Here is a 25,954-nt window from a genome sequence, read left to right on the forward strand (position 1 = left end):
AGCGGGATGTGGGTCTGTCCGGATCTGTCCTCTGTGAGCAAGGTGCGAGGCTGGGCTTGGCATCGGGCTTGTTGTCGCAGCAGGAATTTCCTGCTCTTTCAGCTGGGAGCTACCTGGGCACTGGGAATGACACGCCCCAGTGGGACCTTTAGAGGAGAAACCCCCGGCAAGGGGGACCGGGGAGCGCCCTCGGCTCTGCCCAGAGCAAACAGGCGAAGCCAAGCAGCTGCCGCTGCCCATGTCCCACGGCCCCCTCCCCGCACCCCCGGCACCTTCCCACCACCCACTCGGCCCTTTTCCTGTGGGATGGCGCTTGTGCGGAGGGAGGGCTCGGGGCGGCTGCGCGGGCTGTGCCTCCTGTCCAGGTGTGCGAGGGAGCGATGCCAACCCTGAGTCACGGGCACCCCCTCCTCCCTGCCCAGCTGGGATAAAGCTCGTCCTCACCTGGGATCCGATCTCATTTATCCCGGCTCCCACCTTTCCTCCCCGCCAGCCCCCTGGGAGGGAGAAGCGAGGGGAGCGAGAGCAAAGTCGAGACTTGACTGGAGGGTACAGGAGCCAGCGGGGTGGTATGTGGGATCGCGGGCTGCCGGCCCTCCCTGCTGCACTGGAAGTTGACGTTTAACCGGAAAGAGAAAAGGGACAGAAAATAGAGAGGAGGGAGGGAAAGAAAAAAAAAAAAAAAAAAAGAAGAAAAGGCCAAGGCTGGAAATCAAGTCGCAGCAGCGAAGCAGCACGTTCTCCCCCTGCCTTCGGAAGAATTTCTTGGCTTGGTGTGTGGGTGCCTGTTATTCGGGCTGCAGCTGAGGATTTGGACACTGAGTCAGACCCAGCGCTAATGAGGTTTGTGGAATTAATTCATCTGTGCTCTTTAGCGTTCAGCTTGCTTTAATTTCACTGTGTTGATTAACCAGGGGGTGAAATAAGGCGCGGGGCTCCTTGCAAAGGCAGGTAGGCAGGAGGTGTGGGGAGGGGGCTCAGCTCCCTGCCGGCTTGTTCCCCCTTTTCCCGCTGGTTTTGGCTGTCGGACGCTGCCTCATGCCTCTCGCCCGGCTGGGAAGGGCAACACTCGTGACCGAGCAGGGCTTTGCAGAGCTGCACGGTGCGGTTTTTGTCTCTGAAGGTATTTGGGTGAGCGGCCGTGGAGCGGAGGAGGGGGTACCGCGGCGTGGCAAGGTAGAGCAGAGCCCTTGGGACCCTCTGTTGCAGGTTTCAAAGGTTGCCCTCTCCGTCCGCCCCGCTCCCGGGGGAGAAAGCGGTCATGCCTCTGAGCTGGCACCCAGGGAAAGTTTTCCCAGGTGAAACGGCACAAGGTCGGCCGGGCTGTGGGTGGCTCCAACCCACTGAACCCACGGAGGTGGTTCTGCAGAAGAGGCAGCTGCTGGCGACCCCCTGCGAGGGGGGGGGGGGGGGGGGGGAGGCAAGGGCAGGGGGTGTCCCTGCAGGAAAAGGCCACGAGGGAGTGGGGACTCAGGGTCAGTTTTGCTGAACCGCAGGTATCGGGGTGTTCGGGAGCTGGTGGGTCTGAAATGGATGGGAAATAGAGAAATGGACGGAAGGATTGGTGCGAGGGAGCTGGCAGGTGGGCGTTAGGAGGGGGAAAAATCGGATGAGGAGCACCCGTGGAGGGGCTGGTGAGGAAAAGTGTCTCGTGGGGCCAAGGGAACAGTGAACGCGCTGGGAGCAGCACGTGGGGAGGCGCGGGGGGGACGGGAGGGTCCCGGGGCTGTGCTGGCATTTGGGCAGCCCCACCGGCAGGGTCCTGAGCTTCCTACCTGACCCTCGGGGCTCCCCCTGCCCAAACCCGGGGGGACAGAGGGACAGATGGCACCGCAGCCACCAGCACAGGGTGGTATTGGCCGCTCCCCAGCTGCCAGCAGCACCGGCTGGGTCCCCGGGCTGGGTCCCCGGGCTGGGTCCCCGGGCTGGGTCCCCGGGCTGGGTCCCGCTGTGTTTTGTCCTTTGCTGGAAGATGCCAGGGGCTGCGTCCGGGGCTGGAGCTCAGCCTGGGAGCTGAGATCCCCCTTCTTGCTGGAAGCAGGAACTGGTGCCACTCGCATGGAGCTCCCTGGTGGCATAGACATGCCCAGGGCAGAAAAACAGAAGCAAAGATAAATAGGATTTCATGTTTAAGTGATTTGTGGGTCAAGTTTTTGAGTTTTCTGGGGGGCTTGGCTTGATAATTTCCAAGTTCTGGAGCGTGGCCCCTGGCAGCTTTGTGCTGCCGCGTATTCTGGGGAGGGAGAGAGCATGAGATGTGGCCCTGATCCGTGTGCCCGCAGCCCAGACCTGGAGGAGAGCTGAGCCTGCATGAGCCGCTGTGGCTGTCACTGTGTGGCACCCGGGGGAGCAGGACATGGTCCCTGGGGGAGGCACCCAGCTGCCTTTCTGCTTTGCCTCCACCACTATTAACTTTCCCATGGGACCCCCAGCCCCGTGCTGAGGGTGGCCGCAGTGACCAGCACTGCCTGCCTGCCCCAGCGTGCTGCAGTCCTCAGCACATGTGGTCAAGCAGATGCTCCTCTAGATGCTGCCAGGGCATCAGTCCCCTACACAGTCCCAATGCACCCCTCAGCAGGACGGGGGGGGCTACAGCCATGAAAAAGGGAGTGCCCACCGGAGGGAGGGAAGGCTGTGCCAAGAGCTTGAGCATCTTCCTCGCTTTCCCACTCTGGTGTCCCCAACCTGCCGGGTGTCCCCTGCACGGCAGCTGGAACCAGGCTCCCACCTTGGGCGTGTGGCTCATCATAACCTGCTCCTTGGTCCCTCTCCCCCACCCCCCGCAGGGGTGATACCTGACTTCAGCCTTGTCCCTTCCCAGCACGGAGCTGCTGGGGTGGGGATGAGGTTGGGACAGGATGGGACAGGATGATGGAGCTCTGCCGCTCCAGCCCTGTCCTCTCGCTGCTCCAGTGGTTTCTTTGGAGCATCCCCTGGTTTTGGGGGATGAGGTAGTCAGCCCAGATGTCCAGAAGCTCTGGGATTCCTGGATCTTTCTGGAGTAGGTTGTCAGCTGTGCTGAGGTGCAGGCAAAGGCTGGAGGAGCAGGAGGGACCCAGGAGGAGATGTGGGCGCAGTGGCCTGGGATGGGGTAGGATGTCTGTGAGCAGCCAGGAGCTGCTCCGCTTCGTTCCTTGGTTTTGCACAACTGAACAGCTTTTATTGTTGTTGTCATCGTGAAAACCGGACCAAACCCCTGCAGTTTTTCCAAAGTGAAAGTGGCCTTTTCCCTTCCAGAGTTCACTTTTGAAACGGACGGATGGCTGCTCGCATGTTTTTGCACAAATATTATGGGCTGTGCTCCTGCAGCTGGCGGTGCCAAGCGGCAGTGGCGATGCTCTGTGCCACCAGCTCCCTGCCCGCTGGCAACCGGCCAGCTGAATCCCTGGAGGCCAGCGGCTCACAGAGCAACAGGGCGTTAATATCGAGCTGAGTTTTATGGCCGTTTATCTCAGCACTTGAAAAGACCTGAGAGCAGTTTGTGCCCAAGGCCCAGGGTGTGTCTGTCAACCCATTGGTGACTCTCTCTTGACTTGCAATTGAAGGAAGATGAATTAGATGTGTACTTGGACTTGTAGACAGGCGTGTGAGCCAAGCAATCCTTTCCTTACGGCCTTTGCCATGATGGGAGATGGGATTTGCCGAGTGCTCAAGGGAAGTTTTCACTGTGTTTTCCCTTGATGGGCTCAAAGGACTTCCCTACCCTTTCATCTCACCTCTAGCTGGCATCTCCCCACGTCTCCGCAGCACCAGTCGCTGCGGCTGGCATGGCTCGCTGGGGTGGAGCGAGGGAAAAGGGGATTTTCCTGGCTTCAAAACCTGCCCATATTGGTGGCAAGGGACATGATGTTTGCCAGCGAGCGGTGGCGTGAGGACTGCTGCTGAGAGAGGTCACGGACATGTCCAGGGATGAGGATAACTGCCGGCCTCAGAGCCAGCGCTGGGGTTTGGCTGGGGGGACCGCCTGAGGCCAGACCTGCGCAGAGGCTGAGCTGGGCACAGGCAGCGTTCCAGGGAGCTCCGCTCAGGGGCCACCGCAGGGAAGCAGAGGGATTTCCTTGGTCAACTGGTATTTTTTACCCGTAAGAAAAACAGCGTTTTTTCTACCAGATCATGACCAACAGTAAAACTTCCCTGGGTTTCCCTGCAGAGATGCTGCCCTGAGGTTTCCCTATTTCTCACATTTCAGCTATGGGGCATTAATTACTGTGATAAATCCCCCTGGGCACAGCAGACAAGATAAATGAGATAGCAATGCCTTGTCATTTGCTACCTGTGTATCCAGTGACTGTCATGGGGAAGAAAGCGCAACCACAAGGGGAGATGTCCCCCGGTGTCGATGCTGTGTTGGTTAGAGCCCTGTGCCACAGTGATTTCTGCAAGTGCTCAGCTTCACGTGTTCGGTGTATTTCTATAAGCTTCAGTGGCCGATGCAGGATCCAGAGGCCAAGTGTGATCCAGTGCTGTTGAGACTAGAGAGGGTCTTTCCAGGGATTTCCCTGGGCCCCAGGTCAGGCTGTTATTAGCAAAGTAACCAAGTGACTGGTCTGAGTACTGGTTTGTCCTGCTGGGAACTCAAACTTCTTCACTGCACACAACAACTATTCCTGTTTTCCTTCTCTGTTTTTAGGTGGTTTTCACATTATCTTCATTTATTTTAGAGTCAGTGCTTGCACAGCAAGGAGCTATAAGAATGTTAATTTGCATTTTATATTTCACATTTGCATCTTCCAGAAAGGAGATGCTTTAAAGATGTCTTTCCACTGGATTTTTTTTGCCTTGACTGCTCTCACTTGCTCTGCTGGGGTGCTAGAATCAGAGCCGCTCTGCAGCACGGCAGCTGCAGAGCTCGAGTTCCAGCTTTGTCCCTTTTGTTTACCATGTTCAAATGCTGACTTCTGGATGGCACCGAGTCTTCTCAGTCACGTGTGGGTGTGGGGAGAATGGTTAACTCTGTTTGGGATTTGGCCTCTGGATCCACACGAGGGGTCCTACTGGGACAGGGCAGAGGGGAGCTGCCAAACTCTGAAGACCACAGATTCATTCAGCAACTCCAAAGCTCCAAGTCTGGCATTTCCCAAGGCCTCAGCTTCTATTTATTGTTGGTTTGACTATCCTGGAAACTCTTAGTGCAATAGGAAATAGCTGAAGGGAGGGGTCATTTTGTTTTTGGGGAGAGACAGCCACTTTGTTTTCCTCTGCTATTTTTTTTTTTTCCTTAACCTGCCAGGAAAAGCAAGGTCTTGACCTGGTCGATGCTCGGATGTGTGGATGGTGCTGGGCTCCAGCCAGGAGCAGCCTGGGCTCCCGCTGCTCTGGTGACCCATCGAGCTGGACACCCCAGCTCTGGGACGCAGGGGTGCGGTGGCATGGCAGCTGCCAGCCCTGGCATGGCCGGGGACTTTGAGACTTTCGCAGATGCCCAAGCAGAGGACAAGCTGCTCTTGGTTTTGCTTTTGTGCCCTGCTCCGCTGCCATCAGAGACTGCTTCCAGGCATCACCTTCTCTGGGTGGGCAGGGCTGTCCCACGCCGGCGGGGCCGGGCAGGGGCTCTGCGGGAGCTGCCCCCATCACCTCCAGGATCGTGTCCATCTCAGCTCTCCACAGCATAGCAATCCATGTGTTTCAGGAGGAAGAGGATGGATGTGCTGCCACGGGCATGTGCCGGGCTGCTCCTCCTGTCCCTGCTCTGCGCCACCGGCCTCTGCCAAAGGAGCAAAAGTGAGTGCGGCTGTGGTAGATCTGTCTGTGGTGTCCCCTTGGTGCTGCCTCACGGGGATGCTGTGCACCCTTCCTGGGCTCCAGAAATGTTGGTCCTCATGTGCCTAAGGCCTGTTGTGTGCCTTTCCTCCTGTTTTCCATGTCCCTAGCACTTGGGGCCCCTCTCTGGTTACCCAACTGCTGTTTTGTAGCCAACTTCCATTAACCACCCATGCAAAACCCCCACCAGCTCCCCCAGGAATGGGATCAGCCTTCTTCATGCCCTCCCATGGCTCACCCAGGTTTTCCCATTCCTGATACCCTGATCTTTCCTGGTAGACAACCGCTGCGTGCTGTCCCGGGCGAAGAGCTGCACCGAGTGCATCCGAGTGGATAAGGATTGTTCCTTCTGCACCGACGAGGTGAGACCTTGCAGGGGGGCCGGGGCTCTGCTTCCCACCCTCTGGCAGAGGACATCACTCTGCTGGGACAGGGACCCCAGAGCAGGGTCAGCTTCTGGCTCCGGCTTCTCTCTGCAAAGAGCTGGTCTGGGTGGGAAGCGCCAAAACGTGGGTTTTCTTTGGTGCGGACAAATGGTGGGGGAGGGGAATCCAGGGCAAACTTGCAGAAATGCAGAGGTTTATCAGAAAACGCCAGTGTGCCAGATCTGAAACTGTGTGCAAAGGCTGGAGGGAGGGCCTTATCCCAGGCAACCCAGTAACCCACCGGTGGTCATATTTCCCTCTTGTTGGGGGACATTGGTTCTTCTGTGCGAGACTCTTCCCCGTTTCTCTGCCCTGCCTCTGCTCCCAGAGGCTCGCTAACGGTCTCAGCAGAGGACCCTGCCTCCTGATAAGTGCCCTTCTCCCCTGCGTGGAGGATTTGCTGCTTTCTGTGGCTGAAACGTTGTTCTCACCCCCTGGGCAGAGCTTTGAAGAGCCGCGTTGCAACTTGCGGGAGAACTTGCTGCGGTACGGCTGCGGGGAGGCCAGCATCGTGTACACCAGGGGCGAGATGCAGACCCAGCAGGTGGGTGCTGGGGAGACAGCCCTCTCCTGAGGGGGTCCCACCATTCCCAGTGTCCTTCATCCTTCTCTAGAGTCTTCAGCAGGAAAAATACAAAGTCCAGGCCTCTGTTTACGTAGGCTTTACTCAAAAACAGTGCTCTGCCTCTTCTAGCTGATGAACCTGTTGGCAGCCAGCCGTGACTGCTCAGGGCTGGGGTGGCTTTTCAGGCAAAATAGATGTAAGCAAAATGCCAAGGTCTGGAGGAGGTGCCCAGCTGGGCACGTGTGGACACAGGGGATGCTGCCTCAGCTGTACGTGAGGGAAGGGAGCATGATCACCCTTGTCTTTCCCCTTCCCGTGTGTCTCCCTGCTCCTTGCCTCCTCCTCACTGCATCTGCACAGGGGATGGGGTCTATCCCAGGAGACGGACCCCACCCCCTTCACGTCACTCTTTCTTCACAGAATTTCAGCATCAATACATCCCTGCAGAGGACCCAGGTGTCCCCCCAGGGCATGCTCGTGCGGCTGCAAGCTGGGGAGGAGAAGAGCTTCAACATGGATGTCTTCCAGCCTTTGGAGAGCCCTGTGGATCTCTACATCCTCATGGACTTCTCCTACTCTATGTCTGACGATCTGGACAACCTCAAAAGCATGGGCCAAAACCTAGGTGAGACCAGAGCTGAGAGAAGAGGGGAGTCTGCTCCTGTGCTGATGAAGCCCGGCAGCTCACTCCTGCCTGCAGCTGCAAGTTCTCTGCCACCACCAGAGAAAGAGATGGGTGTCTGTTTTATCCAGAGTTCCTTATTATCGCTGCTTTGTGCAGCTTTGGGGGGGATTGTCTCCTGGCCCTGCAGGGATCATGTTCTCTCTCCTTTCAGCCCAGCGTGGGGGCTGGTGCCCTGCAGAGTCCATCTGTGCAGTGGCTTTGGCATCCCAGACCTATAGGTGTGGCGTGTGCTACTGCAGAAGCTCCAGTCTTGGAAAGGGGCTACCAAAGGGAGTATAGGTTTCTACCCCAAAAAGAAAGACAAGCCACAAGCCCAAACTGCTTAAAAGCTGACAGTCTGGGAGTCTTAATCTAAGACGTGGCCAGCACAGATGATGCCCAGGAAAGGACTTCTTTCCCTGAAGCAACACCCTCACAGATATCTCTTTATTCATGTGTGTCTTCTTCCCTCTCTTCCTCTCCTCCCAGCGGAGTTTCTGCAAGCCCTGACCTCCAATTACACCATTGGATTTGGCAAGTTTGTGGACAAAGTCTCATCCCCTCAGACAGACATGAGACCTGAGAAGTGAGTGAGGCCAGTGGGTCCCCAAGATGAGGGCGGAGGGGAGGGCAGGCACCTCCTGTTTCTCTGTGGCTTTCCTGACCTTCACCGCCTGTGGTGGGAGAGCCTCTGTCCATCTCTCTCCCTTTGTGGTGAATGCCTCCCCTGGCCTCCCCACCCTGTGCTCAGGGCTTGCTGTAGCACTGTGCCAATGCCAGCAGTGTCATCCTCTGCTTTCACACCTTCCCTGCTCTGCCACGACAGGTTGCATGTCTTGTCTTCTTCTCCACCTCTGCCCTCATCCATTCTACCTCTCTCTGCTCATGACTTGCCAGATCAACTTCATCTCCTCCCTTGAGGGATGCCCCAGCCTCTGGTGCCCTCCCCACACTTCCTCTCCTGGCACCCAGGCAACCCCTTGCTCCTGCCCCCCACAAAACCCCCTGCTCTCCCCTTCTGTCCTAGGCTGCGTGAGCCCTGGAACAACGCTGACTCCCCTTTCTCCTTCAAGAACGTCATCCGCCTGACCAGCAACATCAGCTCCTTCAGCCAGGAGCTCAGGAAAGAGCGCATCTCTGGCAACCTGGATGCCCCTGAGGGTGGCTTTGATGCCATCCTGCAGACAGCCGTTTGCGAGGTGAGGGTGGCCAGGGATGCAGGAGCCATGTGGGCAGGGCTCTGTCTCTAATGAGTTGATCTCCTTGACACTGGGTGATGAGCAAAAGGGCAGCATGCTGGGCAGCTGACGAGACAGCCAGGGAGCCCAGGGCAGACATTCAGCTACAGCCGGTTCTTGCCCTCCCAGCCGCATGCTCCCGGTGCCGAGTTGTTTTGCGTTCCCAATGCTTCTTAGTTTTTAGACCATCTGTGTGTGTATCCCTGGTGCCTGATCCCCAGCACAGGAGCTGCTTGCTGGGCACCCTGCCTGTGCTCTTTGCTCTGTCGCCCTTTGTGCCTGCGGTGGTGAAACTCTGCTCCCTGGAAACGAGCCCGTTCGGGCTTGGCCACTTGGCTGAGGGATAAGCACAGCTCCAAACATGTCCAGAAACGCGTGGGCTTGCCCCCTGTGCATATATGTGCCTGGCACCGAGCTGCTGGGAGATATCCCATGCATTGGGGGTGCAGATGGGGGAAGCGGAGACCTGCTGGCTTGGATTCCCGGGGCTACGTAGCTGGTGTGTTTGCTGCCAAGAGGCGGTTCCTTGCCCCTTGGGTTTTCCAGCTCCTGCCAGTGCCGGCCTGCCAACGGCTGCAAGTGCAGTGGTTTGGGGAGCGCAGAGATAAAGGTTCCTTCTCCCCCTCCCTGGCTGTAGGATAAGATCGGCTGGAGGAAGGACAGCACTCACCTGCTCGTATTCTCCACCGAGTCTGCCTTCCACTATGAAGCTGATGGTACCAACGTCCTGGCGGGGATCCTGGCAAGAAATGATGAGCAGTGTCACCTAGACACCAATGGCACCTATGTGTATGACATTAAGCAGGACTATCCTTCAGTGCCCACCCTGGTGCGCCTGTTGGGCCAACACAACATCATCCCCATCTTTGCTGTCACCAACCACTCCTACAGCTACTATGAGGTGAGGAGACCATGGCAGTGGTGCCGTGAGGGCTTACCTTTCCACCAGCACCATCACTCCTCTGCCTGGAGCGCAGCTGTGAGAAGAAAATCTTCTCCCATCTCTTGTCCCCTAGTACTAAACCACCACCATGATGCTTTGGAAGGGTGCCAAAGTGTGCTGGGGGGCTGCTTTGGGTTGTGGGAGGTCTCAGGGTGTAATCTTGGGTGCAGGAACCTGGGCTTCTAGAGGTGTCCCCTTGTTGGTGTTTGTTTCTTTTAAAGCAGCGGGGACGCAGAGGTGGAGAGTAATTTAGGGTGGAAGGAGCCTTTGGAGGCCTCCAGTCCGAGCCCTGCTCAAAGCAGAGCCCGCTGCAGTGCCAGAAGAGGTTTCTCAAGGCCTTGGCTCAGGGAGTTCCTGTCTCTCTGCAGAAACTGCACAAGTATTTCCCCATCTCTGAGATCGGGGTGCTCCAGGAGGATTCTTCCAACATCGTGGAGCTGCTCCGCACAGCCTTTGAGGTAATGGTGTTCCCTGGAGCTTTGCTCTCACTCCCAGGGAAGGCAGAGGCTGGGCACCTCCTACCCAGGGCAGGAGGCAGGATGTGGCCCCTCTGGGGCAGACCATGGGGTGGTTGCAGGTGTACCGCTGAAAATCAATGTTGTGGTTACCTTCTGCCACCCAGCGCATCCGCTCCAAGATGGACATTCGGGCTGACTTTGTTCCCAAAGCCATGAAGACGGAGTTCACCTCCTCGATGTATAAAAAGACAGAATCTGGCTCCTTCCACATCACCCGTGGGGAAGTGGTAAGTCCTTGGGTGGCCCTGGAGGGAGGGTCACCTAGACACACCTGCAGGGTGCACGCGGGGCTGAGCCCACCGCTGCGTCCCTCCTTCCTTCTTCACCTGGGGTCGGTCTGGCAGAGCTGGCTCACCCCTGCGGCATGTCCCGTCCTTCAGGGCAAGTTCAACGTGCGCATGAAGGCGCTTGAGTATGTTGGTGGGCAGCACGTCTGCAGCCTCCCTGAGAAAGACCGGCAGGGAGTTATCCACGTGAAACCCACGTCCCTGAGCGACAGCCTCAAAATCACAGCCTCTGTCATCTGTGACGTGTGTCCCTGCGAACAGGTACACGGGGGTGCGTGGTGCAGAGAGATGTTCCCCTCCTGGCCAGCCTGGGGTGGGAACATGTTGGCTGGCACGTGTGGGTCTCGCTCAAGCCCTCACCACCGCTCAGTGAAGGCTCAGCCTGGCCAAGGAGACCTCCCTCATTGCCTGTACCAAGCTGGGCATGCTGTCCTATGGCAGAGCTTGGTCTTGTGGGCAAAACTTTACCCCTAGGTCTGCTTTTCTGATTCCCGAAATGGTCCTGGGGCAGCTGAGCTCATCCAGCAATGTCTCTTCTCTCTTCTTTTACAGCAACAAGAGTTTAACTCGCCCAAGTGCAGCTTCCATGGAGACTTTGCCTGCGGACAGTGCATCTGCCACCCGGGCTGGTAAGTCCAGCTCCACAGCCCTCCCAGTGTTCCTGCTGGGTCCGGGGACCCACAGTGACACGTGTTCATGCCCCGGGCATCCTGCTCAGGACCCTGCTGTCCTGCGTTCTGCTCCTGCCTCTCTCAGCACCAACTTCTCCCCACCAGGCGAGGGGACATGTGCGACTGCTCTCCAGCATCATCCCCCAACAACGAAGCCTGTATCCGCCCGGGGGATGTGGAGCCGTGCTCGGGCCGGGGCGAGTGCCTGTGTGGGAAGTGCCAGTGCTACTCTGAGGACCTGATGCAGCGCTTCGACGGGGCGTTCTGCCAGTACGACGTCCTGCAGTGCCCGCGCACCTCCGGCTTCCTCTGCAATGGTGAGAGGATCCCCATCGCCCCACCGCCCCCAGCTGTGGGATGTGCTGTGCCCTGCTCTGTTCTGGTGGCACCGGCACAAGGGGTTGGCTGACCAGCGCTGGGCTGTGGGGACTCTGCACTTGCGAACATACAGGGAGGGTGTCTGCAGCCCTTTTGCACCCCAAAGAAAAGGGGGGAGCTGCAGACGGGGCCAGGGAGCAGCGCAGCACCGTGCCCTGGGTAATTACTCCTCCTGCGCTGCAGATCGCGGGCGCTGCTCCAAGGGCGCATGCGTGTGCGAGAGCGGCTGGGAGGGTCCAGGCTGCGAATGTCCCACCAGCAATGACACCTGCATCGACAGCCGAGGGGTAGGTCCAGCCCTGCCTGTGCGAGGGTGACCGGGCCAGGCAGGGCTCCAGCACGCTGTCCCGGTGCCCGAAGCGCAGGGCTGCTGGGAGCTGGCACCTTGCTGACTCCCAGTGCCACTGCGTGTCTACGATGGCTCTCGGACACCAGCTGTCACCTCTTCCCTCCCAGGGCATTTGCAATAACCACGGGAGGTGCAAATGCGGCAGATGCATCTGTGACAAGGCTTCGCTGTACACCAGCTCCACCTGCGAAATCAGCTACTCGCTGGTAAGGCTCAACCTGGGGACCCTCTGGGTTTGTCACTGCTCCTTCCCACGCAGAGCCTCCAGGGAAGGAAAACAAAGCAGAGAGGAAAGCGCATCTTGGTCAGGAGCAAAATCCTGAGCAGGGGTTGTCTTGCCTGTCCTGCCTTTGGTAGCCAGGAAGGGTCTGGTATGGGACCTGCTTTGTAGCCACCAGCTTTTTTTGCCCACCAGTTCACCAGCCACAGCTGGTGAATGTCTGTGTTTACCTGCACACTGGTGGGGGGCAGAGGCTTGAGGCTCAGCTCCTGGCTTGTTCTGATTTGGTTCAAAATTGGAAAAAAATATTTCATGGTCTGGTGCTTCAGCTTCCCCACTGACAAACATGAGTTGATCTCACAGTGGGAGTGGAGAAAGCTGGCTTGGTTCGATTTTGGAAAGGCCACCTAAAGCCCTTGGAGAAGATCTAATGGCTGCCCATGTGCAGGCTGTTGATGTAAGAGATTTTGCAGCCGGCTGTACTGGGCTCCTGGGCTCGTAAATCCTTCGTTAGCTGCTGGTTCTCTGGGATTCCTCTTTCTGACCTTGCTCCGGTGCTGGGGTGAGGATGCAGCGTTTCCTCTCCAGATCTGCCTTTCGGAAGCGATGCCCTCCCCAGCTCCCCGTGGGCTGCATCCTGACCCCCCCCACACCTTGCCTGTCTGCCCAGGGCTTCCAGGCTGTGTGCGAGAGCATCCGGGACTGCGTTCGCTGCCAGGCCTGGGGAACAGGCAACATGAAAGGGAACTGCAGCAGGTGCCACCTCCAGATCCAGATGGTGGAAGAACTGAAGAAAGGTACCTGGAGAAGCAGAACTGGGTGCAGACACGTGGGGTGTCTCCCGTGGGCCCTGCTCTCTGTGTTTGCGTGCACATGGGGCTGTTCCCCAAGCTTTTCCTGGTGCTGATGGCTTTGACCCATGTCCCCTCTCTCCGCAGAGGGGGCCAGCGAGTACTGCTCCTTCCAGGATGAGGAGGACGATTGCACGTACCACTACACCCTGGAGGGAGACCCCAGCGTCCTGCCCAACACCACTGTCCACGTGCAGAAGAAAAAAGGTGAGCAGGGACCCGGCAGGAGGGGGTGCCCGGTCTGGCGTGTGGGTCAGCAGTCACCTATTCCACAGCACCTCCAGTCCCTGCTTTGCCCCTTTGCTGTGCTCCTGGGCAGGGTCAGCTGCAGGCAGCACCTCCCTCCCCACCTTCCTGTGTGACCCGGGTGGGTGACATTGACTGTTACATGGAGCAGACATCCTCAGAGGCCAGCACCTTTAGAGATCACTGCCTTTTCACTGCTGGCAAGGGCAGGGATCAATGTGAGGTGCTGAATAGTCCCTTGGGATGGCTGGATGTGAGCAGAGAGGTGGGAGAGTTCTCCCTGAACAGCACTTTTCATTGTGAGCACCAAGACAGAAGTTCCCAAGTGTAACTGGGCTGCTCCATCCCTCAAAGAGCCGTGGTCCAGCCTTCCCCCTCCGTCCTTGCCTCCCCACTCCCTCCCTGCACACCCCACGCAGGGGCTAATGCCCAGGACTGACATTGCTGTGGCTTGCAGAGTGCCCGCCGGGGAGCTTCCTCTGGCTCATCCCGCTGCTCATCTTCCTCATCCTGCTCCTGGGACTGCTGCTGCTGCTCTGCTGGAAGTTCTGTGCCTGCTGCAAGGTGAGTGCCTCGGCTGGCAGCCCCAGCCCAGGGAGACGATCAGATAAAGGCCAAAAACATGACAAATTTCCAGAATCCATCCAGCCTCCAGCATGGCCAGATTGGCAGGGGCTGGGTCCCGGTGGTATCCAGCACCTCCTCTGTTGCCGACATGAGTTGCTGTGGGATTTCCCTCACTGAAGGGACATCAAGCTGGTTACCTTCCATAGCACCATCCCCCCGCTGCCCACCCAGCCCTGCTGTCAGTCCTCCCAGCTGGAGACACGGGGCGGGGGGTCGCCCTTGGGCGCAAAGTGATTGTGTCTTTGGCCATTTGTTTTCTAGGCTTGCCTGGCCCTGCTTCCCTGCTGCGCACGAGGTACCAGCCCTTTGAACTGGGGGGGAGGGGGATCTGTGGGGTTCACTGCCTTCCTGGGTTGGGGGGACATGCTGAGGTAAGCATCCCTCCTCCTCTCTGAGCTGGGGAGGTGGATCAGGGGACAAGCTCCTAGCAAAAAGCCTGAGCCAAGGAAGTGCTTGAGTTGCTGCTCCAGTGCTTGTCCCTGCCCCACACCCTGGTGTGCCCTACTGGGAATCACTGCTGGCTCTCCCTTGGCCAGTGCCCCTTGTAATGCCTAGCTGCTGTGATGTGTTCTCCCCCCTCATGGACGCTCCTTGCCTTTTCCACTCTGCTCCTGACATCCCAACACCCTTAGCACGGTGGAAACCCTAAGGATTCCCCAGAACAAAGTTTCCAGCATTGGGAAGTTGATGACTGGTGGCGTCCCCATCTGCCCAGACTCTGACCCTGTCCCTGGCCCGCAGGTCGCACTGTCGGCTTCAAGGAGGACCACTACATGCTTCGCCACAGCCTCATGTCCTCCGACCACCTGGACACCCCCATGGTCCGCAGCGGGTCCCTCAAGGGTCGGGATACAGTCCGCTGGAAGATCAACAACAATGTTCACAAGCAGGGTTTCGCCTCCCTCGCTGCCGCCAACCCCAAAGATCTCAGTAAGTGCCGCATCTGAGGAACAGGGTGTAGAGGAGATGCTACGGGTGTTGTAAAGGACATGAACCCTTGGTGGTGACCCCTAGCTCCAGCAGCTATGGCGTTACCTCCAAGCCCAGTTGCAAGGGGAGTTGTTCCTTTATCTGCTTCCATCCTGGGGGAAGCTGAGCAGCACATTCCTGTGTCCAGCCCTGTAGCAGCACAAGCAGTAGCCTTGGAGACCTGACAGCCTGGCCACATGGTAGATGCACCCTACGTGTGTCTTAGTCTCGTTAGCTCAGTGACCCAGTCTTGGTTTCCCTGCCTCACCAGTCCAGAGCCACCACTGGACACTTGCCTTTGCTGGATCTGGCAGAGAGCTTCCCAGTTAGCCCTCCAGTTCTCAGAGGGTTTTCTCTGCTGGTGCTGTGGGGTTTGGGTGCTAGCGATACAGGGTCTGGATGCTGACCGTCATGTGTGTCCCCATGCATCCAGCTTTTGGATGGGTTATTTCTCTGACCAAGAAGGAAGGAGTTTCATAGAATCGTAGAATGATTTGGTTGGAAGGGACCTTGAAGGTCACCTAGTTCCACCCCCCTGCCCCGGGCAGGGCCCTCTGCCACCAGCCCAGGGTGCCCCCAGCCCTGTCCAGCCTGGCCTTGAGCCCTGCCAGGGATGGGGCACCCACAGCTGCTCCGGGCAGCCCGTGCCAGCACCTCAGCACCCTCACAGGGAAGGATTTCTTCCTAACATCTGATCTAAATTTACCCTCTTTCAGTTTAAAGCCATCCCCCCTTGTCTATCGCTGCAGACCCTTGTAAGAAGTCCCCCTCCAACTGTTTGACTTGGGAATTTCTCTTCCCAGTTCCCTATGGGCTGTCTCTGAGGCTGACCCGGCTTTTCACGCAGAACCTGGTGAAGCCGGACACCCGGGAGTGCGAGCAGCTGCGCAAGGAAGTGGAGGAGAATGTACGAGCCTGGGCACGAGTGGGGGCTTGGGGTGGGACTGGGGGGCAGCCACGCTGAGGGGCTATCTGCGATGCTGGGGAAGGGGGAGTGCCCTTTCCCTGTGAAGCCAGGTGGTTCTTGAAAGGCAGAAGCAAGATTTCCTCTTTCTGACAGAAAGCACAAAATTGTAAGATCACACCTGTGAGAATTATCAAAGCATCACGTTGATGAGATTTGAGGTTTGCTTCGGGGCATGTGGTCTGAAGCTCCGGGTTGGCTTCAGTTTGCAGCCTGGGGAGAACCCACGTGGTGGTCTCTGCCTGGCGTGGCAGGGTGAGGTGGGAGAACCCGGGGGTGGCCAGAGGGCTCTCGTGTTTGCTGGCAGCACTCTCTGCTCGCTGAACACATCCCTGTTCAGCAAGGAATATCTTGGAAACTCCCTCTTCTCCTTGCAGCTGAACGACGTTTTCAAGCACATCCCTGGCTGCCACAAGCTCCAGCAGACCAAGTTCAGGTGAGTCACTGGGGGAGCGACCCCCTTTGGGCAGGGTTCCCCAGGGCCCTGCTGAGGAGGGAGTGGACCAGAGACCTGGGGCGTGAAATCTGGGATGCTGAGAGGGAGTGTGGTCTGTGAGACATCCCTGGCACAAACCAGGTGTGGTGCTTCATCCACCCAGGGCTGTAGAGCAGAACCCAACCAGCTGTCTGGGTGATCTCAGCTACATCTGACTTTGGATCCAAGACTCCTGCAGACAGGGACAAATCCTGGTTCATGGTGCTCAATGGGAAAACTCCCATTGACTTCAAAAATATCAGCCCTGTGCAAAGTTGCAAATGCTTGGTGTGGGACGGAGGGGTGTGGGGATGCTGGTGCTCAGCAGGGAGTGTTATCCCCTCCCCGCATCTCTGACGAGTTGTGATGTCCCCCGTGGGCATGTTCCTCCTTGCATTGGGAAACCCAGGGCTGGAGGGAGCAGCCAGGCAGGAGGGAACATGTGATGGGGCCACAGGCTCTGCAGGACGGGTTGGTACCCGCAGGGCAGCTGCCACAGCTCAGACCTGCACAGGGCTGTGATTCACGCAGAATGTTGTCTCCCCAAGTGTGTTAGTCACTCTGATTTGGTTTTTTGCCCCCCCCCCCCCCCCTAGGTTACAGCCCAATTCTGGGAAAAGGTAAGAGGAACTCGCAACCTTCCCTTGTGCTGCTTCTTCCCCTTTGTACACGCACGTGTGGGGTGACTGAATGCCCCCCCACACTCCCTAGTGCCTCCAGCTGCTATGTGAGATAAGCAACCCTGGCCCCAGCTCATACTCGGCCTTCTCTTCCCGCTGGTCACAGGCAGGACCACACCATTGTGGACACAGTGCTCACTGCCCCTCGCTCAGCCAAGCCAGAGATCATCAAAGTGATGGAAAAGCACGTTTCCCACGAGGCTTTCAATGACCTGAAGGTTTCACCGGGTTATTACACTGTGACCTCTGACCAAGGTAGGGAGCAGAGCCCAGTGCTGCCTCCTGGCTGGGCCACGGGGAGGCATTTCCCACCTCTTCTTACCCTTGCCCCTTCCCCCAGATGCTCACGGGATGGTGGAGTTCCAAGAGGCTGTGGAGCTGGTGGATGTCCGTGTCCCACTCTTCATCAGGGAGGATGACGATGATGAGAAGCAGCTGCAGGTGGAGGCCATTGATGTCCCCACTGGCATTGCAGAGATTGGACGCAGGCTTGTCAACATCACCATCATCAAAGAACAAGGTGCAGGGCTGCGACCGTGGCACAGGATTAAGGGCATTTGGGTTTGAATGTCCCATGTCCAGATGGACTCGTGTGGTTTCTAAGGAAGGTGCAATCTGCGTATCTGAGCTCCCCCTGATCACAGGCTGGAGACTTGCTCGGTGACCTCTATCTTAAGTCACCTGGGCCTAAACTAGAGCATCTTTTAAAGCATCCAAAGGAGCGTTGTTATTCCTGATGACAGAGACCCAAACATTTGGCCATCACAAGTTTAGACGTTACCAATTACACAGCAGATCCAGGGCTGACCTTATCCCTCTGCTGCTCCACTTCATAGCTTACTGGAGTAAAGTAAAACCTCCTTTGCTGTTCTGCTGTGCTTGGGGCAGGTGAATGCCCCCAGCAGTTTGCCTCTGCTTCCCGTCTGGCTGTTTCGAGCAGGGAGCATGAGTCAGGAGCGGTGAAGTCTCCAGGCCATGCAGTAATATTTCATACACAGTTCACGCCCATGGGTGATATGAACTCTGTTCAGGGAGGACACCTGCATGTCTGTAATGTGATTCTTCATGTATTTACTCTACACATTCCTTGTTTCCCACCCCTTCCAGCCAGCAGCCTCATCACCTTCTTGCAGCCAGCTTATTCCCACAGCCGCTTTGATAAGCTGGCCAAGATCCCTGTCTTCCGGGAGATCATAGACAATGGGAAATCCCAAGTCACCTACAGGACCCGGGATCTCACCGCCAAGAATGGCAGGGTAAGGGTGATGCTCCTGGCCTTGGCAGGCAGGAACGAGCGGGCACAGAGGGCTGGGAAGGAACCGGCCCCAGGGCTGCAGAAGAGCAGCTGACCAGGCTCAAAGGGGACGTGGCTGGGAGAGGGGAGACCCAAGGCTTGACATTCCCCTCCATCCTTTGCTCCCCGTGCCACAGGGACCTGAGAGGCTGCCTGTACCTGAGGCAGTGGGTACCAGCTGCCCCCTGAGCTGTGGGCACTGGGAAGCAAGTGGGGATTCACTGGGAGAGGAGGGGAAGCTCTCTGGGAGCCTTCTCATGGGTGCTGTGGGCTATAATGAGGCGTTTTTTCCTTCTCTGGCAGGACTACATCTTCACAGAAGGTGACCTGGTCTTCCAGCCTGGGGAGACCCGAAAGGAGGTGCATGTCCCCTTGCTGGAGCTGACTGAGATAGACACCCTCCTACACCACTCCCAGCTCAAGCAGTTCGCCATTGACCTCCTCCATCCCAAGCACGGCGCCAAGATCGGCCGGTACCCCCAGACCACGGTGACCATCGCCGACCCAGGTAGGGGCTGGCAGCCAGGTGGTGGGCAATGGCAGCAGGGAGTGTGGGACCCCCGCACCAGCCCAGCCCACCCCGAGGTGAGGTACAGAGCTCCAGCCCTGCTTCTCACCCAAAAAGCAACTGAGGAGGTTCCTCCAGCTCCAACCGGTAGATTTGGGCCTCCCCCTAGAGGCACTGGTGGGTATAGACAGTGGGTGCGAAGAAGAAGGATGCTCTACCTGGCAAAAGGAAGGAGTGCCGGGTTCTTCATGCCTTTTCCTTGAGGATTGGAATAAAAAGCTATAAAAAGCTATAGGGGAGAGGGAGGACTTGTCATGAGCTGTGCTTGGTGGGTCCTGTGGCTGGACAAGCAAAATTGTAAAGGTTGTCATCAAGCGGGTCAGTAACCTAAGTGTATTTATCATAGTACTGGTCATGAATATTGGGGGTTCAGGAAAGTCCCTTGTCACCGGACCACCCAGAATCACTTCAGAAGCAGGCACTGGGGCTGGAGAGGCTCTGGAGAGCTCTCACCTGGAGCTGGTGGGTTTTCAGTAGAAGCAGCTGGGTGACTTGAAGGCTCTGCCCATCTCTGTCTTCTCTCATGGCTGCACAAGGCCGAGATGTTGAAGCATTATTCAACACATTCAGACAGAGCTGAAGACTTTTCAGAGGCAAGAAGGTGGTCTCTTCATGTCCTCCTACCTGGGCAGCCTGTGAGAAGCAGCAGGAAGAGCAGGACTTGGTGATGGGGGATCTGAACCCAGCTCTCATGCCGGCTTGCTGTGTGGCTTTGGGGGATGTCATCACCAAGTGCCTCAGTTTCCCTCCCCTATCATGGGGAATCTACCCCTTAGAAATTCTTGGAGAGGCTCCTCAGGGTAGCAGGGCAGTGCTGGAAAGAGGCATGCTTCCTTCTTTTCCTTCCATGCGGGGGACTAGCACTGATGTGACATTTCTTCCTCATGTCTGCAGAGGTGGTGGATGGTGTCCCCTCGATGGCTGGCCTGAGTCAGGTCTCCCAGTCCCCCAAAGGCCGCCTGAGTGCACCACTTAATCCCAACGCCCATGCCGTCAGCTCCAGGGAAATCCGCTTCAGCTGGTTTCCTCCACCGGGAAAACCTCTGGGGTACAAGGTAAGGGGTGAGTGGATCCCAGGAGAGGGTGTGGGTCCCATCCTGCAGGCATGTCACACACCGTCATTTGTGCCGAAGGGATGGGAAGAAGATCCCCAAAGGAGGGAGCAAGCTCACCCCTTCTGGCCCCCTCCATCCCTGGGGAACTATCGCTGGGTGGATGTGGGATTTGCAGGAAAGATCCTTGGTGATTTCCTCTCCCTTTCCACCGCTGACCACAAAATGCCCAGATTGTCCTGGCCTCGCATTTCAGAGGAACGGCACAACGCCCTGGCTTTCCCAGAGCAGATCTAGTAAGAGATGGGGAATTCCTCACCCATTACAGCAAGGATCTGAAGGAATCATGGCTTGCTTTTGCTTTGCCAGGTGAAATACTGGACCCAAGGGGACCCCGAGTCAGAAGCCCGTCTCATTGATGTCAAAGCACCATCAGCAGAGCTGAGTAACCTCTACCCCTTCTGTGACTATGAGATGCAAGTCTGTGCCTACAATGCCATGGGTGAAGGGGCTTACTCTGACATCATCCACTGCCGCACGCTTGAGGACGGTGAGCAACTACTCTGCTTCCCACCATGTGGGAGCAAATTGGTGGCTGTGCACTCAGCATGGGGTCAGGGCTCCAGCTCTGAGCTTCTGATGGTCTTGGGGACAAGCACTGAGCGGCTCCCACTGCGACCCAGCCATGACCCATGGAACTCTGGGCATCTGTGTGTGCTGGCTCCCACCTTGTGCTAATCTGGACCTCTTGCTCTTGCCCTTCCAGTCCCCAGCGAGCCCGGCCGCTTGGCTTTCAACGTCGTGTCTTCCACTGTGACACAGCTGAGCTGGGCTGAGCCTGCAGAAACCAACGGGGAGATCACGGCTTACGAAGTCAGTTACGGACTTGTCAACGAGGAAAACGGTAAGAGCTCATTTTCTGACTGGGGCAGTCCAGCCAGACCGAGGGGCTGGAGTACACTTTCCACAGCCCCAAGCAGCAGCAGAACTGGAATGGCTACAAGTAGGTTTCTTGTGAAAACTGAGATCTGGAGGAGTCACTCCTTGGTGGAAGGAGTACAGAAAAATCACCACTCGGGATTTAATCCTGCAAAGCCTAGAGCACTCTCAGTTCCCATTCACTTCCATAGTGTTTTGTGTTGTTTCTCATCTTAAAAACTCAGTTCACAGGTCTAGACCCAGGGCTAGGGTGCCAGGAAGATGCTATTTGGTGACACACCTGGCACAGGAGACCTCTGCTGTAGGTTGACTTCAGCATTCAGCTTGGGAATTTCCCCGAGACGATGTCTGTTGTGAGCAGCCCAGATAGCTGCTGCACCTTGTCCTAGAGCCAGACACCAAACTTCAGCGAGCCTGTTGGCCAAGGGTGGGGTGCTGTGGGGTCTTCTGTGTCTTGTGACCTCGTGGGTGATAGGCGTACCCGTATCCGCAGTACCCATTGGCCCCATGAAGAAGGTACTGGTTGAAGACCCAAAGAAACGCATGGTGCTGATAGAAAACCTGCGGGAGTCCCAGCCCTATCGCTACATGGTGAAGGCCAGAAATGGCGCTGGCTGGGGACCTGAGAGAGAAGCCACCATCAACCTTGCTACGCAGCCCAAGCGGCCGATGTCCAGTGAGTTACTGCCCTGCCTGAGTGGGGAGCAGGGGGGACAGGAGCAGTGCTAGGGAATGCTCCCCAGCTGCTTCTCCATGTCCTGTCTGCTCTGCTGCACTGGCCACCCAGTGAATGCTGAGGGCCAGCTTGAGCATGGGAGGCCTGTGTGGTTATGAGCTGCTTGTCTAATGGCACTTTCCACCTCTCCTTCAGTCCCCATCATCCCTGATGTCCCCATCATTGATGCAGAGGGGGGTGAGGACTACGACAGCTACCTGATGTACAGCGCAGACGTGCTTCGCTCTCCAGCTGGCAGCAAGCGTCCCAGTGTCTCTGACGATTCGGGTACGTTGCTCTGAGTTTTGCAAAGGTCATTTGTGACGTTCATTTTCCTTAACAGCAGCTTTCAGCAATGAGCATCACTGCTCCTTTACCCCTCATGGAGATGGAGAGATCCAAGTCACGGAGATGGTGGAGATCAGCCTTTCCAAAGCACAGTAGCTGCATCCATGGGAACACTTGGCTAGTCACAGTGTAAATAAGACCAGTGCCTCCTTACCTTAGCCGTGAGGCACAGACAAATCTCAGCGTAGGGTGGGAGAGGAGCTTTTCATGGCCTTCTCTGCTCATCTTCCCTTCTTGTTGCCATTTGGCTGGACTACGAGAGTTACTGTCAGCAAACAAGCACTGGCGAGGCACAGACCTCTGAGTCCCTTGAACGCTCAGGGTCTTGGCCAAGCCAACAGGAGGGAACTCACCAAGTGCTGGGAAGGCACTGGCGCCTCTTCTCCATCACTTCGCTCTCTGAACGAGACTGGCTCCCTTGTCTTGTACTGGGACAACGAGGGGAAGATGGGCCATGAGTGAAAGATGAGGCTTGTCAATAGGATCTGGAGGGTCTTCCCTGGGAGGGTTCTCCAGGGCCTGGGATCCAGGAGCGAGTCCCTGGTCCTTTCAGAAAGCAAGGTAATGGGAACACCAAGAATTCAACCATCCTGAATGCACATCAAGAAGTAAGGAAACCTTTCCTGAGCAGAGGACAATTGTCGCAGACTCTTCATGGCAGGGACAGGTGTGTGGTGGGACTTTGACTCTCGCCTTTTGTCGCAATGGACATAGGGCTGGAAAACAGCCCTGGGGTTGAGGAACCCCATGCGTGTCACGCTCCCACCATCCTCCATCTACCAGTCACACGATGGTTGCACCGCCTGACCTCATCAGCCAACGTTTGGTTAGACGGGCTATGAACGGGTGTCATCCCCACTGGCGCCTGCCCCTTCCCCTCCCTGGCAAGCTGCACGAAGGTGGTGGGTAGCCCACTCTGTTCCCTGCAGATCATGCCAACACCAGTGCTTGCATTGTCCCAAAAGGCTCCAGGTGGAAATATGTGCAGTTGCTGGGAGAAGACTTGGATCTTCGCCGCATCACCTGGAGGCTTCCACCTGAAACCATTCCCCGCCTCTCTGGCAGCAGCCGCTTCTCCTCAGACACCGAGGGTCTCCTCCACGAGGAGGACAGCGACGTGGCTACTGGCAGCCTGAGGAGGAGTGGGACACCCCGGCCCCAAGCAGGTGAAGGACAGCTTCGTTACGGCACTGAGTGTCCTGTCTCGTCCTGCTCTGAGCCAAGGGACCGGCGGCTGGGCTCTGCCCCAGTACATGTCCCCTTCCTTCCCTTGTGTGCCCATCCTCGTGTTGGCGTGATGCACTGTTCACGTGCTGTAGTCTGCTTCAAAACCTTGTCCTGGTGTGTCTGCTCACAAGAGTGTCAAGGTAACCCCCATCTCGGCACGGACTTGGGAGCCTGCTAGCAAGTTGCTTCTACAAAAGGCTGGACCTTCAAGGCAGGAGCAAACTCAGATGATACCTGCTAAGTGCCACCTCCAAGGGCAGCTCCTCACCTTAATTAAGTGCTCCGAGCTTCTGGGGCAGATCCACTGGACTGATAAACAGAAATTACTCTCTTGTGGGTAGCTGATCTCTCCTGGCCTGCTGGGAAGGGATGGGGGTTTGTCAAGGACCAGAACAATGGAGCAGAGTTTGCTTTTCAGATCCAGCTGAGATGGGATCCAGAGTGAGATCTGGAGAAACTGCCTCCATAAAGGGCTGTTTTCCTTCTTCCGCCTTCTTTTAGAATCTGGAATTATAAACCTGTGCTTGCATTTAAGGAGAGATGTGAGAGAACATGGCGAGAACCACAAGGCAGTGCCCCAGTGAGGCCGAGGTCTGGAGTTACCTTGGGCACCATGGGTGTCTCTGGTGCTGGGTGTAGGGCAAAGTCTCCGTTTACCTGTTTCCACATCATCGTGTTGGGTGGTTGTGGCTTGTTCTAGATGTAGTGCTCCAGAACAACCTTCCAGAGTGGCTGAAGCCGGGATGCAGCCAAGGCAGGGTGCACCATGATGCCTTCTGCTTCCTCCCCATGGAAACTGGAGCAGCAGACCTGCCCACATTGCCATGTTCCTCATTGTGTGCCCTCTTCCACAGAGCACTTGCTGAACGGCCGGGTGGACTTCTCCATCCCTGGCAGCAGCAGCAGCACCCTGACCAGGACAACAAACACCGGCTACCACCAGCTGAGCTCACACATGCAGCAGGAGCACAGGGTGATGGGGAGCTCCTCGCTGACGAGAGACTACTCCACAATGCTGATGGGGCACGGTGAGTACTGTGGTGATGGGACCTGTCCTTCCTTTCCACCCCCATGGCTGTCTTGGGACCCCTGCCCTGCAAGTCCTGTTGGGGTGAGGACTGTGTTCACAGAAAACGGAGCCTATGAACCAGAGATCTGGAAGGTCATGTTCTCACTGCCGAGGTGTCCTCACCGCTGAGGTGTAGGTGCTTTGCTAAGGCCACCCTGCTCCCAGACCAGTTTGCAAAGTGTTCCCATCCCTCAAGTGCAGAGTGCTTGGGAAAGAGAGCTACGTCCTTATCCTCACACTGGGAAGCACTCTGGGAAGAGCATGTGTCTCTTCTTGCTCTATCTAGCAGCATGGTTGCCTTTCAGCTCCACACATGTACATCAGCCAGCACTGACAGAAGGTTGCTAAAAGGCTCTTCAAATCCAAACCTTAAAAAGTCATCTCTGCAGGAGCCAACACCGGGGCTGAACCTGCTCGGAGGTCTCCAATGGTGGTTTTTTTTCTCTTTCTCTTGCACCACTTCTGTAGATTACCCGGGGAGACTCCTCCCTCCCATCCATGAAGATGCTAGGAGGACAGTCCCACGGCCCCGGGATGTGGGTTTCAGGAGCAGGGCAAAGGTGAAGGGTTACTACCCCAGCACTGGCTTTCGGGACTCTATAATCATGACTGATGGGTCCGCGGGGATTTGCAAGTACATAGGTACAGCTTTGTCCAGCGTCTCCTCCCAGTCACCCATCCCATAACAGCCAAGCCACCGGCCCTCCATGAGCTGTTGCCATCCACTGCTCGCCCCAAACCCTCTCCCCATGGCTTGCTGTGTGCCACACTGATCTTCCTCCTGACGCAGCCTGTGCTTCCATCACACCACCTTTTCCATTGGCAGGTGACTTCAGCTGTGTTTCAACCCACCTGGGCTGATTAACACTCACCACCACTGCCACCGTGCTCTAACGAGCTGATCAGCTCATTGTCGCCGTACTCTTCATTCCTAACAAGCTTCTTGTTCTCAAGTCTCACCCCACAGGCCCTTGGAGAACTCTTGGGGAGAACGTGTGCTCTGTATGAGATGTCCCTCTGCAAGCTCCTTGGCCAAAGCCCATGTCAATGATGGGTTTCAGTCCCTGAGTGTCACCTGGGAGGCTGCTGTGCTCGCCATGAGCCTTGTGTCCCCATGGGCTGAGCTGGAAAGGAGCCAGAGCACCCAGCTGTGGTCCCAGCCACCCCTGTCCCCTTGAACAATCCCTGGAGGTGTTGGGCTGCTTTAGCTATAGACTAGAGCCAGTCTTAACTGATCTACACCTGAAGACATCTGTGGAGCTTCTGGCTGACTGGCCAGGGTGCTCCAGGGTGAGTGAGGAGGGCCACACACAGCACCCAGCCCCTGCTCTGGTCTTTCTACCACAGGGGCATGAAGACCACTTTGACTTGTCCCACCCAAGGCTGGCACCAAAAGGCTATGGGACATCACTGTAGGTGTGCAGAACCAGCCAGTCCCTCCTCGTGACAGGCCAGCTTGCAGAGATGGCATCTTGCCACGTTCTCCCCGGACCATCGGGACCATCCCACGCTTGCGCGTGTCTCCCTCCTTTCTCCCAGCCCCCTTAGCTGCAGCCCCCAAATCTCTATCTTGATGTTCCCTTTTTGCCTCAGACTCCAGGCTGCCACTGGGCGTCCCTGACACCCCCACACGCCTGGTGTTCTCTGCCCTGGGACCCACCTCCCTGAAGGTGAGCTGGCAGGAGCCGCACTGCGAGAAGGAGGTGCAGGGCTACAGCGTGCAGTACCAGCTCCTCAACGGAGGTCAGTGAACAGGCTCACCAGTGCTTGTCCTGGTCACGGTGCTCACCAGGTGGTTGGTGGGTGGGAACTTCTGGTGGGGGAGAGTCTGGTGGTCTGCATCTTCTCTGGGGCAACTGGCTCTGGGTGACCCTGCTTGAGCAGGAGGAGTTGGACCAGATGACCTCCAACT

The 25,954-nt window shown here is 57.1% G+C and overlaps 1 protein-coding gene across 4 annotated transcripts in view; it reads left to right on the forward strand.

Moving 5' to 3' along the window:
• The first annotated feature begins 297 nt into the window (after nt 1-297).
• The window catches only part of ITGB4 (integrin subunit beta 4), a 31,214-nt gene continuing 5,557 nt past the window's right edge, over nt 298-25,954 (forward strand). The window contains exons 1-36 of one of the 4 annotated variants that reach the window (XM_056326512.1): nt 298-843; nt 5,630-5,721; nt 6,040-6,122; nt 6,628-6,729; nt 7,171-7,375; nt 7,904-8,000; nt 8,442-8,613; nt 9,290-9,553; nt 9,964-10,053; nt 10,218-10,340; nt 10,494-10,661; nt 10,953-11,029; nt 11,177-11,388; nt 11,633-11,736; nt 11,906-12,004; nt 12,689-12,815; nt 12,957-13,076; nt 13,573-13,679; nt 14,004-14,037; nt 14,484-14,672; nt 15,515-15,618; nt 16,053-16,111; nt 16,747-16,770; nt 16,937-17,085; nt 17,171-17,350; nt 17,938-18,086; nt 18,428-18,632; nt 19,587-19,747; nt 20,114-20,294; nt 20,511-20,648; nt 21,177-21,359; nt 21,555-21,686; nt 22,712-22,912; nt 23,828-24,001; nt 24,511-24,684; nt 25,636-25,785. In XM_056326512.1, coding sequence (XP_056182487.1) covers nt 839-843; nt 5,630-5,721; nt 6,040-6,122; nt 6,628-6,729; nt 7,171-7,375; nt 7,904-8,000; nt 8,442-8,613; nt 9,290-9,553; nt 9,964-10,053; nt 10,218-10,340; nt 10,494-10,661; nt 10,953-11,029; nt 11,177-11,388; nt 11,633-11,736; nt 11,906-12,004; nt 12,689-12,815; nt 12,957-13,076; nt 13,573-13,679; nt 14,004-14,037; nt 14,484-14,672; nt 15,515-15,618; nt 16,053-16,111; nt 16,747-16,770; nt 16,937-17,085; nt 17,171-17,350; nt 17,938-18,086; nt 18,428-18,632; nt 19,587-19,747; nt 20,114-20,294; nt 20,511-20,648; nt 21,177-21,359; nt 21,555-21,686; nt 22,712-22,912; nt 23,828-24,001; nt 24,511-24,684; nt 25,636-25,785 — 4,834 coding nt within the window. In that variant the 5' untranslated portion in view covers nt 298-838. Of the gene's footprint in view, nt 844-5,618; nt 5,722-6,039; nt 6,123-6,627; nt 6,730-7,170; nt 7,376-7,903; nt 8,001-8,441; nt 8,614-9,289; nt 9,554-9,963; nt 10,054-10,217; nt 10,341-10,493; nt 10,662-10,952; nt 11,030-11,176; nt 11,389-11,632; nt 11,737-11,905; nt 12,005-12,688; nt 12,816-12,956; nt 13,077-13,572; nt 13,680-14,003; nt 14,038-14,483; nt 14,673-15,514; nt 15,619-16,052; nt 16,112-16,746; nt 16,771-16,936; nt 17,086-17,170; nt 17,351-17,937; nt 18,087-18,427; nt 18,633-19,586; nt 19,748-20,113; nt 20,295-20,510; nt 20,649-21,176; nt 21,360-21,554; nt 21,687-22,711; nt 22,913-23,827; nt 24,002-24,510; nt 24,685-25,635; nt 25,786-25,954 lie in introns of those variants that run through there. The other 3 variants (XM_056326513.1, XM_056326514.1, XM_056326510.1) reach the window with 3 other exon arrangements.

The sequence above is a fragment of the Falco biarmicus genome, chromosome 1 (assembly GCF_023638135.1).
Source record: "Falco biarmicus isolate bFalBia1 chromosome 1, bFalBia1.pri, whole genome shotgun sequence".
NCBI lineage: Eukaryota > Metazoa > Chordata > Aves > Falconiformes > Falconidae > Falco > Falco biarmicus.